This window comes from Herpailurus yagouaroundi, unplaced genomic scaffold (assembly GCF_014898765.1).
Source record: "Herpailurus yagouaroundi ecotype Mexico unplaced genomic scaffold, PumYag 139, whole genome shotgun sequence".
Taxonomy (NCBI): Eukaryota; Metazoa; Chordata; class Mammalia; order Carnivora; family Felidae; genus Herpailurus; species Herpailurus yagouaroundi.
In genome coordinates this window covers 20,733,437-20,748,394 of record NW_024412394.1, presented here as the reverse complement: position 1 = coordinate 20,748,394, position 14,958 = coordinate 20,733,437, and the positions used below count along the sequence as shown (strand labels likewise).

The window sequence follows — 14,958 nt, the reverse complement described above, 5'->3', positions numbered from 1 at the left end:
GTCACTAAAAATATAGATGTATCTTAGCATAACATAAACAGGAGGCATTATGTTACATTTATACAGAACGGTTTTATAAACCACCTAGGATCCTATTGTAAGACAGCCTTTCAGGTTATAGTGGCATGATTCCATAATAACTACAATGAAAATCCACACTTTTTTTTAAGAGGCCAAATGTAACTGAAAACACTATGCCTAATGATTGTGATAAGTAACATCTGAATGAAAGAATCACTTGAGTCAGTGGTTTCAAGGTTATATGCATGGAGAAACTGAAGCACTCATTATGACTGAGCAAAGTTAACTCAGAAACTTAAGTGCTCCATCATCAAGAAAAGCATCTTATAGACCATCATGAGAATGTGTGGTTTCAGTCACATTTCAAAAAGTACAAGCATACCCTTCTGCGATTAATCATTATGCTATCTTAAATATATTTCTGTGTGTGTTACATATATGTAGACATAGATACATATTATATACAGATATATTTGGAATAATATAGCTTAAACTTGCCTTAAATTCAACTGAGATAAAAATGGTACACAAAATAATTGAAGAAAAAACAGACATGGAATTCTTACCCTGAGTCGTTGAACTTGACAGCCCTGTTTTTCAGTCATATTTAGGAAATGACTAAAGTTGGACTCATCAAGAAGAATATATACAGATATCCCTCGAGTTGATGCCTCCACTATTTCTTTGAAAATGTCCACATCTGTGAATATATCCATCACTAAAGCAATGACCTATTAAAGATAAAAAGGTAAAACAATTTTAGATACCCAATAGGGAAAGGTTTATAAATTGCTTGCTTCCAGCAATAAGATAAAACAGAAAATAATGAAACACATATTACTTATAAATGTATACACAAATGTGTATGCAGCTTCCTAAAATAGAAGATACAAAAATATATTGAAAATAAACAAGTGACTACATACAGATCTGTAGCACAAAATAATTTCATACTGGCTTTAAATAAAAGGAAATCTGCAGTTTAGTAAGATGCTGAGCAAAGGGTGATTCCAAATTACAGATTGCAAGGGTGCAAGTAGGGTAGCGGGATGGGACAGGTAGATGGAAGGTGGAAACAAGTGTTACATGTTTTTGTGGGAAGCATTTCTAGGGAAAAGCAAGCTCTCTGAAACTAGCTGTCAATAATAAATGTCTTGGCAGTACTGGGACAGAGAAAGAAAATCTTACAGGGGCTCCTGGGTGGTTCGGTCAGTTAGTTGAGCATCCTACTCTTGATTTTGGCTCAGGTCATGATCTCATGGTTCATGTGATTAAACCCTGCACTGGGCTTTGCACTGACAGCACGGAGCTTACTTAGGATTCTCTTTCTCCCTCTCTCTCTGCCCTTCGTCTGCTTGCTCTCTCTCTCAAAATAAATAAATAAACATAAAAAAAAATCTTACAGAAATGGAAACTAGGTAGGAAGGGGCCAAAGCTGAGAAAAGGTATAGGATTTGAAGACTAGAAAATTAAATACATTTGCCTAAAATAAGCTTAACAGACAGAATAAGTGAAAAAAAAAAAAAAAAAGGTCACAAAGGCAGTATGATTAAGAAGATGAACAAAGAGAGAAATTTCTTTAAAAACAGGCCCCTAAAATGGAGACAGTCCAAGTTAACTATTGGCAAGAGAACGATTATTGACTCTGAGAAGCAGTGGGAGTGAAATAATGCCGAAAAAGAGGGGAATCATTCGACTGACCACCTTCTACGCGCTAGAGAAGAACACAAAATCCCTGCCCTTGGTGAAGATTACATTTTAGGTGGGGTAAGAAATCAGGAGCAATAAATATAATAAATAGATAAATTCAGTAATATGCTATCATATGATAAGTTTATTGGGGAAAAAAACAGAATAAGGGAGATCATGAGCCCCTGGAAATTGAGAAGGTTGGGTTTGTGCCTTTCTGGGCAAGTCTCTTTGAGAAAGTGTCCTTTGAGCAGAGACATAAAAAGGAATTGAGTTAGTCATCAACGTGGATATCTTGAGAAACAGTGTTCCAGACAGAGGGTACCAGCAGTGCAAAGGCCCAACATCAGGAGCTTGCCTGGCATATTCAAGAAACAGCAAGTAGACAGCAGAAATGGAATGAAAAATGGAGAGTAATCACAATTCCTTGAAGGTATTATAAAGCCTTCAGCATGCTGTCCTGAATAAGACTGTTAAGCTATTAGAAGCTTTTAAATTGAGGTAGTAATATATCTGATTTATGTTTGAAAGGATTCTTCTGGCTACTGTGTTGATCCTAAGGGTAGGAACTAGGGTAGAAACAGGCAGACCAGCTAGAACTAAAGGAGCAATTTAAGTGAGGGGTGATGTTAGCTAGGAGAAGGATGGTCCTTGTCCTAGTCACCATCAGTGACATCACCATCAAATGGCCTAATGCTGGCCTTTGAGCCACAGGATTTCTGAATGGATTGAGCATAGGATGGGAGAGGAAAGGGGGGAAAGGGGGAGACTCTAAAATGTTTAGCCTCATCCACCTAAAGGACCAAGTTGTCATCAACTGAGAGAAGGAAGAATCCAGCTACACTAAATTTTAGCTAAGTTTGACGGGCCAAGTGGAATACTAATTGGAGAAGTCTAGGCCAGACATGTCAATGGGGTGTCAGTTGTGTAGAGATGACAATTAAATCCAAGTCACCAAGGGAGACTAGATAAATAGAAAGGGAGACCAAGGACTGAGTCCTAAGACAAGGGAAGGAACCAGCAACGGTCACTTCAGTTTTTGTGGAGTGGTAAGAGCAAAAGCCTCACTGTAAGGGGTTTAAGAGGGAATGGGAAGACAGATGCTGGAAATAGCAGGTATGGGCAACTCTTTTTGAGTAATTTGGCTGTAATAAGAAGCATAGAAATGAAGAGGTAGCCATGGGTAAAGCTGGGTCAAGAGGAGTTGTAATTTTTTGTTTTGTTTTAGGGTGAGAGAAATAATAGCATGTCTGTATGCTAATGAAATGCTCCAGTGAAGAGTGAAAATTCATGATGCAAGAGATGGTGGGAGGTGGGTGGGGAAGGAAAGAATTGCTGGAACAATGTCTTTGAGTAGGTAATAAAAGAATCTAATGTAAACATAAAGTAATCAGAGCACAGAGAATAAAGACCAGTAAAAGATCATCCATAACATCAAGACAGAAAACCAACTATGAGGGTGCAGATGCTGGTGGAAAGGCAGGTGTGGTAATGGTGCTATGAAAGATCTCTTGTGAATGCTTCAATTTTTCCCGTGAACTGGGAAGCAAGATCTGGAACTAAGAACACCCTAGATTATGGAAGACATGTTAAAAAATCAAGAAAGAGGTATTAAATAGGATGGTAGGAAAGAGAGTAGACCACAGAAATACAGTTTAATTACAGGGCAGTAATAAGGACTCACCATAAATTTAAAACGAGAACAGTCAGCCTCATGGTGCTTACCCCAGGCTGTATTCTTATACTGACTGCACAGAAAGGAGTAAATCCACCCATCTACACCACAGCCCAGGCCCTTTGCCTGGTCTGTACTACGAATGGGAGGGCATGGAAGAATAAGTAAATAAAATGAGAATAGTCAATGTAGTTGTCAGTTACTCTCCAACTTTAGTCAGCTGCAGGGATACAAACATGGAGCAGGCTAAAAGTTTGATGTAACCTTGGAGGTAGTTGTGGCCATGAGAGTATAAGGAGATTAGATTATAATGGGACTCTCCCTCTCCCTCTCTCTCTGCCCCTGCTTGTTCTCTCTCAAAATAAAAATAAAAAAATAAAAAAATAAACTAGACAGAGGAAAAAGGATGTCATGGATGTGACAGGCAGTAAAATGGCGGTGGGATCAATGAATATGAAGTCTGGCTGGGGTTAAAAACTATTGGGGCGCCTGGGTGGCTCAGTCGGTTGGATGTCTGACTTCAGCTCAGGTCATCTTGCAGTTGGTGGGTTCGAGACCTGCGTCGGGCTCTGTGCTGACAGCTCAGAGCCTGAAGCCTCCTTCAAATTCTGTGTCTCGTCCTCTCTCTGCCCCTCCCATGCTCATGCTGTGTCTTACTCTGTCTCTGAATAATAAATAAATGTAAAAAAAAATTTTTTTAATTAAAAAAAGACCAGTTAACTATTAAAAAATTATTGTTTTTTTTCATGTTGATAGTAATATAATAAAAAAGATAAACATGTATTATCTAAAATATAGTCATTAATATAAACATGAAATGTTACCTTTATTTACTTCACATTACAGTAGATGAGACAAAATTGGCAATGAATTGATAATTGTTGAAAGTGGCTGATAGTACATGAGGGTTCTATATACCACTTTCTATTTTTGGAAGCTTCCACAGCATACAGTTTAGAAAAAGAAACAAATAAAGGAATATTAGATACTAGTAGGTACCAGAGGGAATAAGGCAGAAATATATGTAGAAGTGATAGTCAGATGGGGATACCTGAATTAGGTTATAAAGGAGCTTCATTAAGGGTATGCTATTATCAAGGATATGGCTGGGAGTCAATGGCTGACGTATAGGTAGGACAAGATCATGGGAGGCAAGGAACTGGTCTTTAGAAGGATCTCTTAATATACAGTTGAGACAGGAATAGTATTGAAAAGAGTGATGGAGACCAAGGAACAAAACATGTCAAGAAATGAGAAGGAATGGAAGACACACATGGCAACAAGAGTCGGAATAATGTCATGGACCATTGTGAATGTGTTAGAAGATGAAGAAAACCACGGATAATATGTAAACTTGTTTTTATTTACTCTAATACAGTGTTATAACAAAATACTGGACCGCACCCAAATAACACAAGTTGGTGATATTCTTCAAACTACCTGTGAAACATACTTCAATCAGATATTTTTCTAGGAAGAACAATTTCAATCATTTAAGTAGCCTCACATGACCCCCTTTCTAATTTATGAATGGTAGGAGGTGCCAGAAGAAGGAAACAGATAGTGATAACAACCTCATTCATGTCTTGTGCATATTCTTTATAAAATTAAATATGTGAAAAACCTTTAAATCACATCAAATTAATTAATGCATTTACTATGCAATAACAAGTGGCATGATGATGTAGAACATTGACATAAGGAAAATAAAATGTCCATATTATAAACTTATTTTACATAATAAATTCTAAAAATGTATGTATAGAACAGTCTTTTTTTATTTTTTATTTATTTATTTTTTTCAACGTTTATTTATTTTTGGGACAGAGAGAGACAGAGCATGAACGGGGGAGGGGCAGAGAGAGAGGGAGACACAGAATCCGAAACAGGCTCCAGGCTCTGAGCCATCAGCCCAGAGCCCGACGCGGGGCTCGAACTCACGGACCGTGAGATCTTGACCTGGCTGAAGTCGGACGCTTAACCGACTGCGCCACCCAGGCGCCCCAACAGGCTTTTTTTTAAAGAGAGGAATTTTTCTTAAATAAGGAAATACTATTATGCAACATGGTATTGTTTAAGAAATTAATCAGCACATCTAAAGAATTTATCTTTTATTTGATAGAGTCTCATGTAACAAATTAATTAAGACTTTGGAAATGAACAAAACACATTACCGCGATAAATAAAGGTTTCTGTTTGCAAAAAGTAATTGAAGTCAGTCAGCCAATGGATGATTCTAGCATACTAAATGTAGAACAAATTATAGTCTTTCTTGTGTGACAGATATTACACTGGATCAGGATCCAAGAAACTAGATTACACATCTTTGACAAGCTTATCTGATGTCAACTGAGTCAGGTAGCTTATCAGGACTTCTGGTTTCCTGCACCCTCACTAGATGGAAAATTATAAAAAGTCTACAGAAAATTTCAGCTGTGCCAAGAAAGGCAAAATAAAATGTAGCTCATTTTTTTTTTTTTTTATGGTGGGTATATTCCTGGAAAGGGATAATAATTATAAAGGAAGTATGCCAAACCTGATCTGAAAGTATTAAATTCCCAGTTAGTTACCTAAATCACATCATGCTGTAGAAATGACTATATACAATGAAAGAAATATTATACACCTGATTAGTATAGGGCTTTTCAAAAGGTACATCAATTGACTTTTTAAGTCAATAAAGAAACCAGTCAGTCACATTAATGGTATTTATTAAACCACTGTGATACTATATACTATTTAAATTCTCCTTTTGCTTCTTCACTATTTCCTGTTTTATTCTTACTGAAAAAGTAAACAAATAAATGCATTCATCAGCCACATGAGACTCAGCCCATTTTTAGAAAGAAATCCTGGGTCATTGTTAAGATTTGAGTGAAGGGGCACCTGGGTAGCTCAGCTGGTTAAGCGTCTGACTTCATTCAGCTCAGGTCATGATCTCACATTGCAGTTCATGGGTTAGAGCCATGCATTCGGGTCTGTACTGACAGTTTGTAGCCTGGAGCCTGCTTCAGATTCTGTGTCTCCCTCTTTCTCTGCCCCTCCCCCACATGCACTCTGTCTCTGTCTCAAAAATGAATAAAAGTTAAAAAAAAAAATATGAGTGAAACTTCACATCTTTTAGTAGCTTGAGAACCTGACTCAAGAATGTTGGTTTGCACTTAACCTTTTTCACAGTAGCAGATTCTCTCAAAGTGACCCAGACACTGGAGGTCACACTGAATGAACTTAACATAAACACTGACACTAAATTTCTCATCAGTTCATAATCACGACACAATTTAAGGCCACTCAGGAGATTATATAATCAATTAAGTAATACACTGTAAGAGTAATTCAGAGGAAGAAAAACAAATGCTCCACATGTACATGGTTGTTAGGGGTGGGTACAGGGCAGAAGGAAACAGACTAACAGAGCTTCATGGATAAGCCTTACATATGAGTAAAGGGGCACCTAGGTGGCTTAGTCGGTTGAGCATTTGACCCGATTTCAGCTCAGGTAGTAATCCCACAGTTCCACCGTGAGATCAAGGCCTGCCTTGGGGTCTTTGCTGGGTGTGGAGCCTGCTTAAGATTCTCTCTCCCAGTCCTTCTACCCCTCCCTAAGTTTCAATCAATCAATTAAAAAAAGGTAAAGATTATTTTTAGCCATCCAACCTGGAAGACCAGCATTGCAAAGACAAAGAGGCAAAGATTAGAATGAAAATGATAGTAATATTTTTTTAAATGTTTATTGAATTAGCCTAAAGTTAAACACAAAGGTCATTATTTATGGATATGGAATAAATTTAGTTAGGATTTATATAGGTTATGAAAGGTCTTGTAAATCTGACACTGTTTAGATTTGATATGGAGTGCAATTTAAATCCTGAAAAATTAAATATCTGGCCAAAATAACGTCTTGAGAAAATGAGTCTGATAGCAATATTCATATTGAAAATATCTAAATTCCACTGAGTGATATTGACTGGAGATTATGAAGTCATTATTCTTAGTGTAATGCTCATATCTATAAATGCACTAAAATGCCAAAAAATAAAGGTAAGGCAGAACTTAGCGATAGGATGAAAAGAACTGAAAATTCGAGACAGATTTGATAGAGAATGTTTATCACAATGTTAATGTTCAATACTTGCACTTCCTTAGAAACGTGTTTCACAATCTTTAAATGTTAATTTTGAGCTCCATCTTATTTTTTTCATTGTAAACCATTAGGAAAGAAAGCTATTAGCAATATGTTCTAATATGACCTAGATACTTCATGAAATGTAAGTATACCTTGAGTTAATGTTCTGTAGTCACAGAACTGTCATTATCATCCTCAAAATTGAAAAATTGAATATCATGCCTTTTATGCTTCAAAATACTAAGCACCATTTGAAAGGGTTCGGACTTCCTTGGTAATTGCCTGCATAGATACAGGAGGATTTATTTTTTCTAGAAGAAAAGCAAATAAGGAGTTCAAATTAAAAAAATAAAATAAATGGAGTTCTATAATAGCTATATTTTTAATAAAATTCAACACAATTAGAAAACTTTGAATTGAGTAATAGAAATCAAGAGTAATGATCAGTTAGGGAATATATATTTTTTGAGTCTGTAATATCAAAAGCAATGAGCTAAGTGGATTTCAGAGGAAAGAGAGGCTGATATTAAGAATAAGTGCTTTTGGCCCTTATCCTTCTGCAGCCTAAGTAAAAATGTTCATTTTGTGTAAAATTTCATATATGGTGCACAGTATACTATTGTTTAGTAAGTTACAGCTTTACATTATGAATGCCTACATTATGAATGCAGGTATTTAAGTATCTATACTAATAACTGTTATTAATATATCATTTGCTTGGTCTATCTTAAATTACCTTAGGGAAGTCACTGAAATGATTCTGAATCTCACTGATGTCTATCATACATTAAATACACCAGAGAAGATCTTGCATTTTACTAAGTTCTAAAATTCTATATTTCAACAACTGTTGATTTACTCCCAATTACTCAACCCCTGGGGGAATGTTTGGGTCATATTATGGCTGCAACATAAATTTATAGAACTAGTATACATGTGTGACAACTCCAAACAGACATTGCAAAAATTATTTCCTACATTTTTTACGTTGTATTATATGATTGAAAATACTTCTACACCGTTAAAGAATGTGTCTGTGTTCTCCCAAAATTCGTTTGTTGAAATCCTAATTCCCTGTGTGATGGCATTTGGAGATAGAGACATTGGGAGGTAATTGGGTCACGAGGGCAGAGCCCTTGTGAATGGGTAGGGTGACTTTATCACAAAGATCCCAGAGAGCTCCTTGTACCTACAACCATGTCAGGACAGTGGGAAGACAGTTGCTATAAACCAAGAAGGGAGACCCCAGCAGACACTGAATTGGCCAGCATTTCGATCTTGGACTCCAGAACTGTGAGAAATACACATCTGCTACTTAACCTATGCGGTCTGGGGTATTTTTATGTAGTCAGGATGCATTGAGACAGCTACAGAAATGAATAATTTTAGCAAAGCCTTCTATCAGCTCTATGCAAGTAGGCATCTTTGCTTTTTTTTTTAATGTTTATTTATTTTTGAGAGAGAGAGAGAGAGAGACAGAGCATGAGTGGGGGAGGGGCAGAGAGAGGGGACACAGAATCCAGAGTAGGCTCCAGGCTCTGAGCTGTCAGCACAGTGCCCGATGTGGGGCTCGAACCCACAAACCGTGAGATCATGACCTGAGCCAAAGTCGGATGTTTAACTGACTGAGCCACCCAGGCGCCCCATAGGCATCTTTGCTTTTTAAAATAGCTTTTACCCTAATACCTCAAGAAATCAGAAAGAAAAAAAAGAATTAGAAGCAGGCCTAACCAGCCTGAAAGCAAGTACGAAGAAGAGCCATACTCCTTTCTCTGATTTCAGTTAAGTCCTCTTACATGTTCTCATTTCCCTAGTACTTTCCCTAAAGTGATTCTTCCTGAAATCTGGCCTGGCAAGGGTCTCCTCGCATGAGCTCCCAGAGCTGAGGTGTTGGAGAGTTGGTGATGGTGGGGAAAAAAGAGCCCAGGGCTTCCAAGCCTATATGACCACAATAACAGTCCGCTTGACAAAGCCTAAGCAGAAGCTCCCCCCAGTAATGACACTGGGAGCTGAGACAAGGGGGAGACAGCCCCAAAGCTGGTTCCATTCAACCAGCAAGTTACAATCCCCCCGACTTGGTGCAAAACCCAACTCCATCTGTCAAAAGGATTTTTTTTTTTAATGTTTATTTTTGAGAGAGAGAAAGAAAGGGAGAATGAGTCAGGTATGGGCAGAGAGAGAGAGAGAGAGAGAGACAGACAGACAGACAGACAGAGGGAGACAGAGAGAGAGGAAGACAGAATCCCAAGCAGGTTCCACCCTGTCAGCGCAGAGCCCAATGCAGGGCTCGAACCCAAGAAGCCATGAGATCATGACCTGAGCTGAAACCAAGAGTCAAACGCCGACCCAACTGAGCCACCCAGGTGCCCCAGGAGTGGAAAATTCTTAAAAAATTAACTTATAGTCTTATAAAAACTGTAATTTTAAGTAAAACCTCTATTTAGACTAAAATATATTTAATTATTCTAAGTATTCTATAATTATTGGGTTAGTTAGGTCTTTCTGTAATTAACTCCAAAAACTTGAGTGTATTTACTTTGTTAACTAGCTCCCAAGGTAGGTATAACTGAAACAGATCAGGCGTTTAATTAATTTTTGTGGGGATGAAGTAGCTACATGGTGTCTGCTCTCAAGAAGGGCACCATTTTATAAGAGATTCATTTGTAGAACTATCAATGTGTTATCTGCCGTAATAAAATTATGACCAAACTACTATAAGGGAAAAATTCCTTCTAACTAAGAATTGTATGTCATCGGTACCTGGAGCCTAGTGAGGGAGGTGCCTCCTTAGATCTTGTTAAATAAGGGAATGAGACTACCTTCTAAGAATTAAATGTCATTAAAGAGTGGATCAAAGCACCACTCCAGCATCTGTTAGCAGAGAGACTGAGGTCTGAACAATATGACTACAGCCAAATGAATCTAGATAAATGACAGTAACATAAACAAGAGTAGATGCTTCAACAGAAGAAAATGGCAGTTGGTTGGTAAATTGTGGAATCAGAGTCACAGAGATAAATACTGCCCACGTTCATTTAAGTATTGTCCAGAAGGACAGGGGAATGACCGAAGGCATGAACTTGACCTTTCTGTACTATTGGCCAAGTAGAGTTAGTTTAATAATGGCATCTGAGCCAGATGCATTTCAAATGTCATGTGACAAGTTCCTCTTATTCCAATTTTGTGACCTTCAAGTATATGAGGGCTTACTATGCAAAATGCCACAGGGGGAGAATGAGACAATTAGATAACTAAAATGTGTTAGGACAGTGAGCCCTTAGAACTGGTATTGTTAAAATGGCAATCTGATGACAGACATCATTATTCAAAACTTAGGTTAAAATAAATTTATTTACTTCATTTTATTATAGGGAGAGAGTGCATGAGCAGGGGAGAGGGGCAGAAGGACAGAGAATCTTAAGCAGGCTCCATGCTCAGTGTGGAGCCTGGTGTGGGACTTGATTCCATGAACCCGAGATCATGACCTGAGCAGAACTCGAGTCAGATGCTCAACCGATTGAGCCAGCCAGGCCCCCTCCCCCCCAAAAGAATGTCACTTTAAAGAAATGGATGAGGCTCTTAAGTCTAAGGTCCAGAATTTAGGTCTTGTTAAGTTGACTAAAGTTAACTTCTTTCCTGAGACTCCTGGGAGGTCTTTTTTATTCTGAAACAGAATCATCCATGTGCTTGAAATGGTGTGTATGTGAATTTCTGCAATATAAAGGGGTGTCTGTTATGAAGAAAGGAGTGAAGGGCACTGCAGTCAGAAAGAGAAAGAGGGAAGAAACAGTAAAAATCAAGGTGTGTTAGGAACTTTAAAGAACTGTGCCTCAAGAGGAGGAAGGGTTTCGGTAATGGGAGCTGAATCATAAGGGAGGCTCCGAGGCAAGGCAGCACTAGAGTGGGAACAGCTAGTGATCCAATTCTGCTGAGACATGGAAATCTGCTGAGGAGTTAGCCATAAGGCTAGCAAGACTAGAATGGCCAATTTGGCCCATAATGCAGGGGAAGTCCTTGAAAGCCCATCCAATCACAGATTCCATAAGGCACAAAGGGTTAACAGTTAAAGCTTTATAACCAAAGAATGATGTGAGCAAAACAATACTTGAGAAGATTAATATGTTGGTATATATGGGACGAGTTAGAAACTGGAACACCCACCTGCAGGTTGGGGAGTTAGGGGGGTTTCAATCCTAATGCAGCATAAACGTATAGGATCCCAATGTGGATGGTGAAGCAGGAATAAAAATTAGGGGTGGAGGTAAATTTGCAAAGGATGTTTTGACAAGACTCAGTGGCTGAGGGCTTCAGGAACACAACACAGAGCAGCTAGCCAGGGATCACTAGGGATAAGAGACCTAAATTAAATGCATAATTATTGCACCATTATAAGAAAACTTAAAATTCAAAAGTAGTGTTTCATTTTTGTATGTAAGGAAAGCCCATATGATGTGACAATGTGCCAAAAAGTTGTATTCTTTGACTTTTCTACCTACCTATCGATCCATTCACCAATCTGTCCGTCTATCCATCCATCCACCCACCCACTCATCCATGCTTTGTTCTTTTTTTAATTTTTTTTTTAACCATTGAAACTTCAGCATTAGGCAAACTTGAAAAGCTGGGTGGACACCAAAAGAATAAAATAGGAAAGAAGTGACTTGGCTGATGGTGTAAGATCTCAGTGGTGTTAGAATGGCATGAGGTCGGCACAGGAGGAAAAGTCTGCCTTTGAATTAGGTTATACGAAAGTGCTAAGACCACAGGGAACAGAAAACGGGTGGTAACTGAAAGAAACAACAAATACTTCTCGGTTGCAGGTAAAGTGTTCCTTTAGGTGTGGCCAGGAAGAGCTTAGACCATGGGCTTGCACAGGAATGAAAAAGAGCTGGTGTCAGGAATCCCATAAGAAGTTAAAGGGACATGAAAAGAGTCGGCAATGTAAAGTGAGAGACCAACTATGATTAAAAAAAAAATAAATAAAATAAAATAAAATACACTTCTCATTGACATTTTACCAAGTTTTTGAGAAATTTCCCAGCAATTTTCAACAACTATCAAAGACATTTATGTAATGAACAGGGAAATTTTAATATTGACTGGATATTTAAAAAAAACTTTTTAATGTCTATTTACTTTTTGAGAGAGAGAGAGAGGGAGAGAAAGTGGGGGAGGGGCAGAGACAGAGAGGGAGACACAGAATCCGAAGCAGGCTCCAGGCTCTGCACAATCAGCATAGAGCCTGATGTGGAGCTCAAACCCACAGACTGTGAGATCATGACATGAGCTGAAGTCGGATGCTTAACCAACTGAGCCACCCGGGCGTCCCAATACGCAATGGAAATTTAATAAAATTAATGATTTTTTTTAGGTTTGATAATGTAGTTTTTTAAAAAGCCCTTATGTTTTAGAGAATGAAACTGAAACAATTATAGACATTGTATGTGAATTTATTTTTAACTTAATTCAGCAGCAGTGGCAAATATGGAAGAGGCAAAATTGACAGCAAGTTGATAATTACTGAAAGAGAGTGGTGGGCACAAGAAGTTACATTATATTGTTTTCTCTTTCATGTATGTTTGAAAACTTCCCTAACAAGATAAGCAATCCTGAAACTATCTAGACTTTGACTGGATCCATCTTATCACCTCTCTCTCTTCTTTTTTTCTATGTTTATCTTCTTAGCTCATGTCATCCATGCTAAATTTTCCATTTACTTTTGTGCTCATTCTTCCTAAGTCACTTTTAGAGTTTTCCTTTTCTTCTACAAATGTCTGTCCCTACATATCTATTTGAATCTGGGATCAGCCACTTTCTAGCGGGGTAAACTCCAGAGAGAAAAGTTAATGTAAGCCTCAAATTTCTCATCTATCAAATCAAATAAATAACTCCTATCCTGTAGGGAGTGTTGGGGAAATTAAGATGATGTATATCAAGTTGTTGGCCAGTGGCCCATGATAAAGGATGGTAAGCATCATACGCACATGGCAAAGGATCATTAAATAGTTCTATTATTAAGAAAAAATGCTGGTGATAACACAGCTTGAAGAATAGACATTTTTATTGTATTTGAGCAGAACTTCATAGTTCCTAATTTAACAAGAAGATGAGTAGAGTGTTTCACATTTCTCAATTCATTGTTCTCTTAATTAATAATATTGGCCTTAACCAAAATATTCCTGAATAATTAAAACAACTACCACAAAACTTTCTATTCCTGTTTTAAAAGGCTACATTCTTTATTTGGGCAATAACTATTTCCCTTTAATGTCAACTACAAACAACTAATTAACAGGACACAAAAAATCAAACCTACTTCATGGCAAAAATACCACAAATCCTATTTATTCTACTAATTTCTATTTGAATAAGAACTTAAATATCAAGGAGTTCCATTAAAGGCATGAAATAATTGTGATGGCTTTTGTATTTAATACAATGCATCATTCCAGTGTCTCTACCCTACAGTCAAATTATACTTCATCCCCTGATAATTTAATTCGACTACTCCTCTTTTCTCTATTGGGTAATTTTCACAATACTGACTTCTGTGAATTGTGTAATATTTTTCACTGAGCTTGAAAGTTACAAGATGGCATACCTATGGTATAGGTAACAGGGTTTCTAAAAGCTAGCAGATGTGGACAATAATTTTCAGGAGACCATCAAGCTAATTTGAAAACTTCAGCCACATTACTTGGACCATTTCTTATGTGATCCCTCTCCCACAAACTTCACGTTTCTTAAGCATTTTGAACACCTAATGGCAGTCATTCTATACAAACAAATGATACAGAGACACAAAACAGCAAATGTTTTTTAGTTGCGCTCTAGTAAGAAGACACAGATTTTGTATTTTATTAGCAGCTATTTTAAAGTTTTCAACAATATTATTAAAATCCCATTGTGAATATCTTCACTTTCTCTAAGAAAATTATAAATTATAATCTGTTTGTTTTCCTAAAGTAGTTCATTAGAAGACACTGGTCAGATATCTACATAAAATCCATTTCTGTTTTATTATTTTGCATCTGAAAGTTGAGGTTTTATCAAAATGAGATTGCCATCAGAAGCAGAAATAATCACACTTATTCCAACCATTTTCATTGCATTAAGCCCAAATGTTTTTCATCTGTAAAATTAAGAAAGTTCCATGCCTTTATATATCACTTTGATTGATATTCTATATAAATGTCATTTTAAAAAATAAAATGTGTTCCATATAATACATCCTCAAGCAGTCAGTCAAGCTGTAAATAGAGGAAAAAGGAAAGTCAATGATTAAAGAGGAACAAAATGAGATAAGGACAAAAAACAGAGAAACTATACAAAATATCTCTTGGAATAATACATCAAATTTGTACTTCCATTCTAACAAAAATCAGACTGGAGTTTCAATTTGGGCAAATATTTTTTTTTTTAATTTAAATATGCCTGTAATTTAGGT

At 37.2% G+C, this 14,958-nt stretch overlaps 1 protein-coding gene and 1 non-coding gene across 3 annotated transcripts in view; one reads left to right on the top strand and one right to left on the bottom strand.

Moving 5' to 3' along the window:
• FAM83B (family with sequence similarity 83 member B) overlaps nt 1-14,958 on the bottom strand; it is an 87,304-nt gene that overhangs the window by 10,445 nt on the left and 61,901 nt on the right. For both annotated transcript variants that reach the window (XM_040473788.1, XM_040473789.1), the window contains exon 3: nt 588-752. In XM_040473788.1, the coding sequence (XP_040329722.1) occupies nt 588-752 (165 nt within the window). The remainder of the gene's footprint in view (nt 1-587; nt 753-14,958) is intronic.
• Nucleotides 3,427-3,541, top strand: LOC121030134 (small nucleolar RNA SNORA51). The gene has a single exon (XR_005790077.1). It is a non-coding gene; the product is annotated as a small nucleolar RNA SNORA51 (small nucleolar RNA).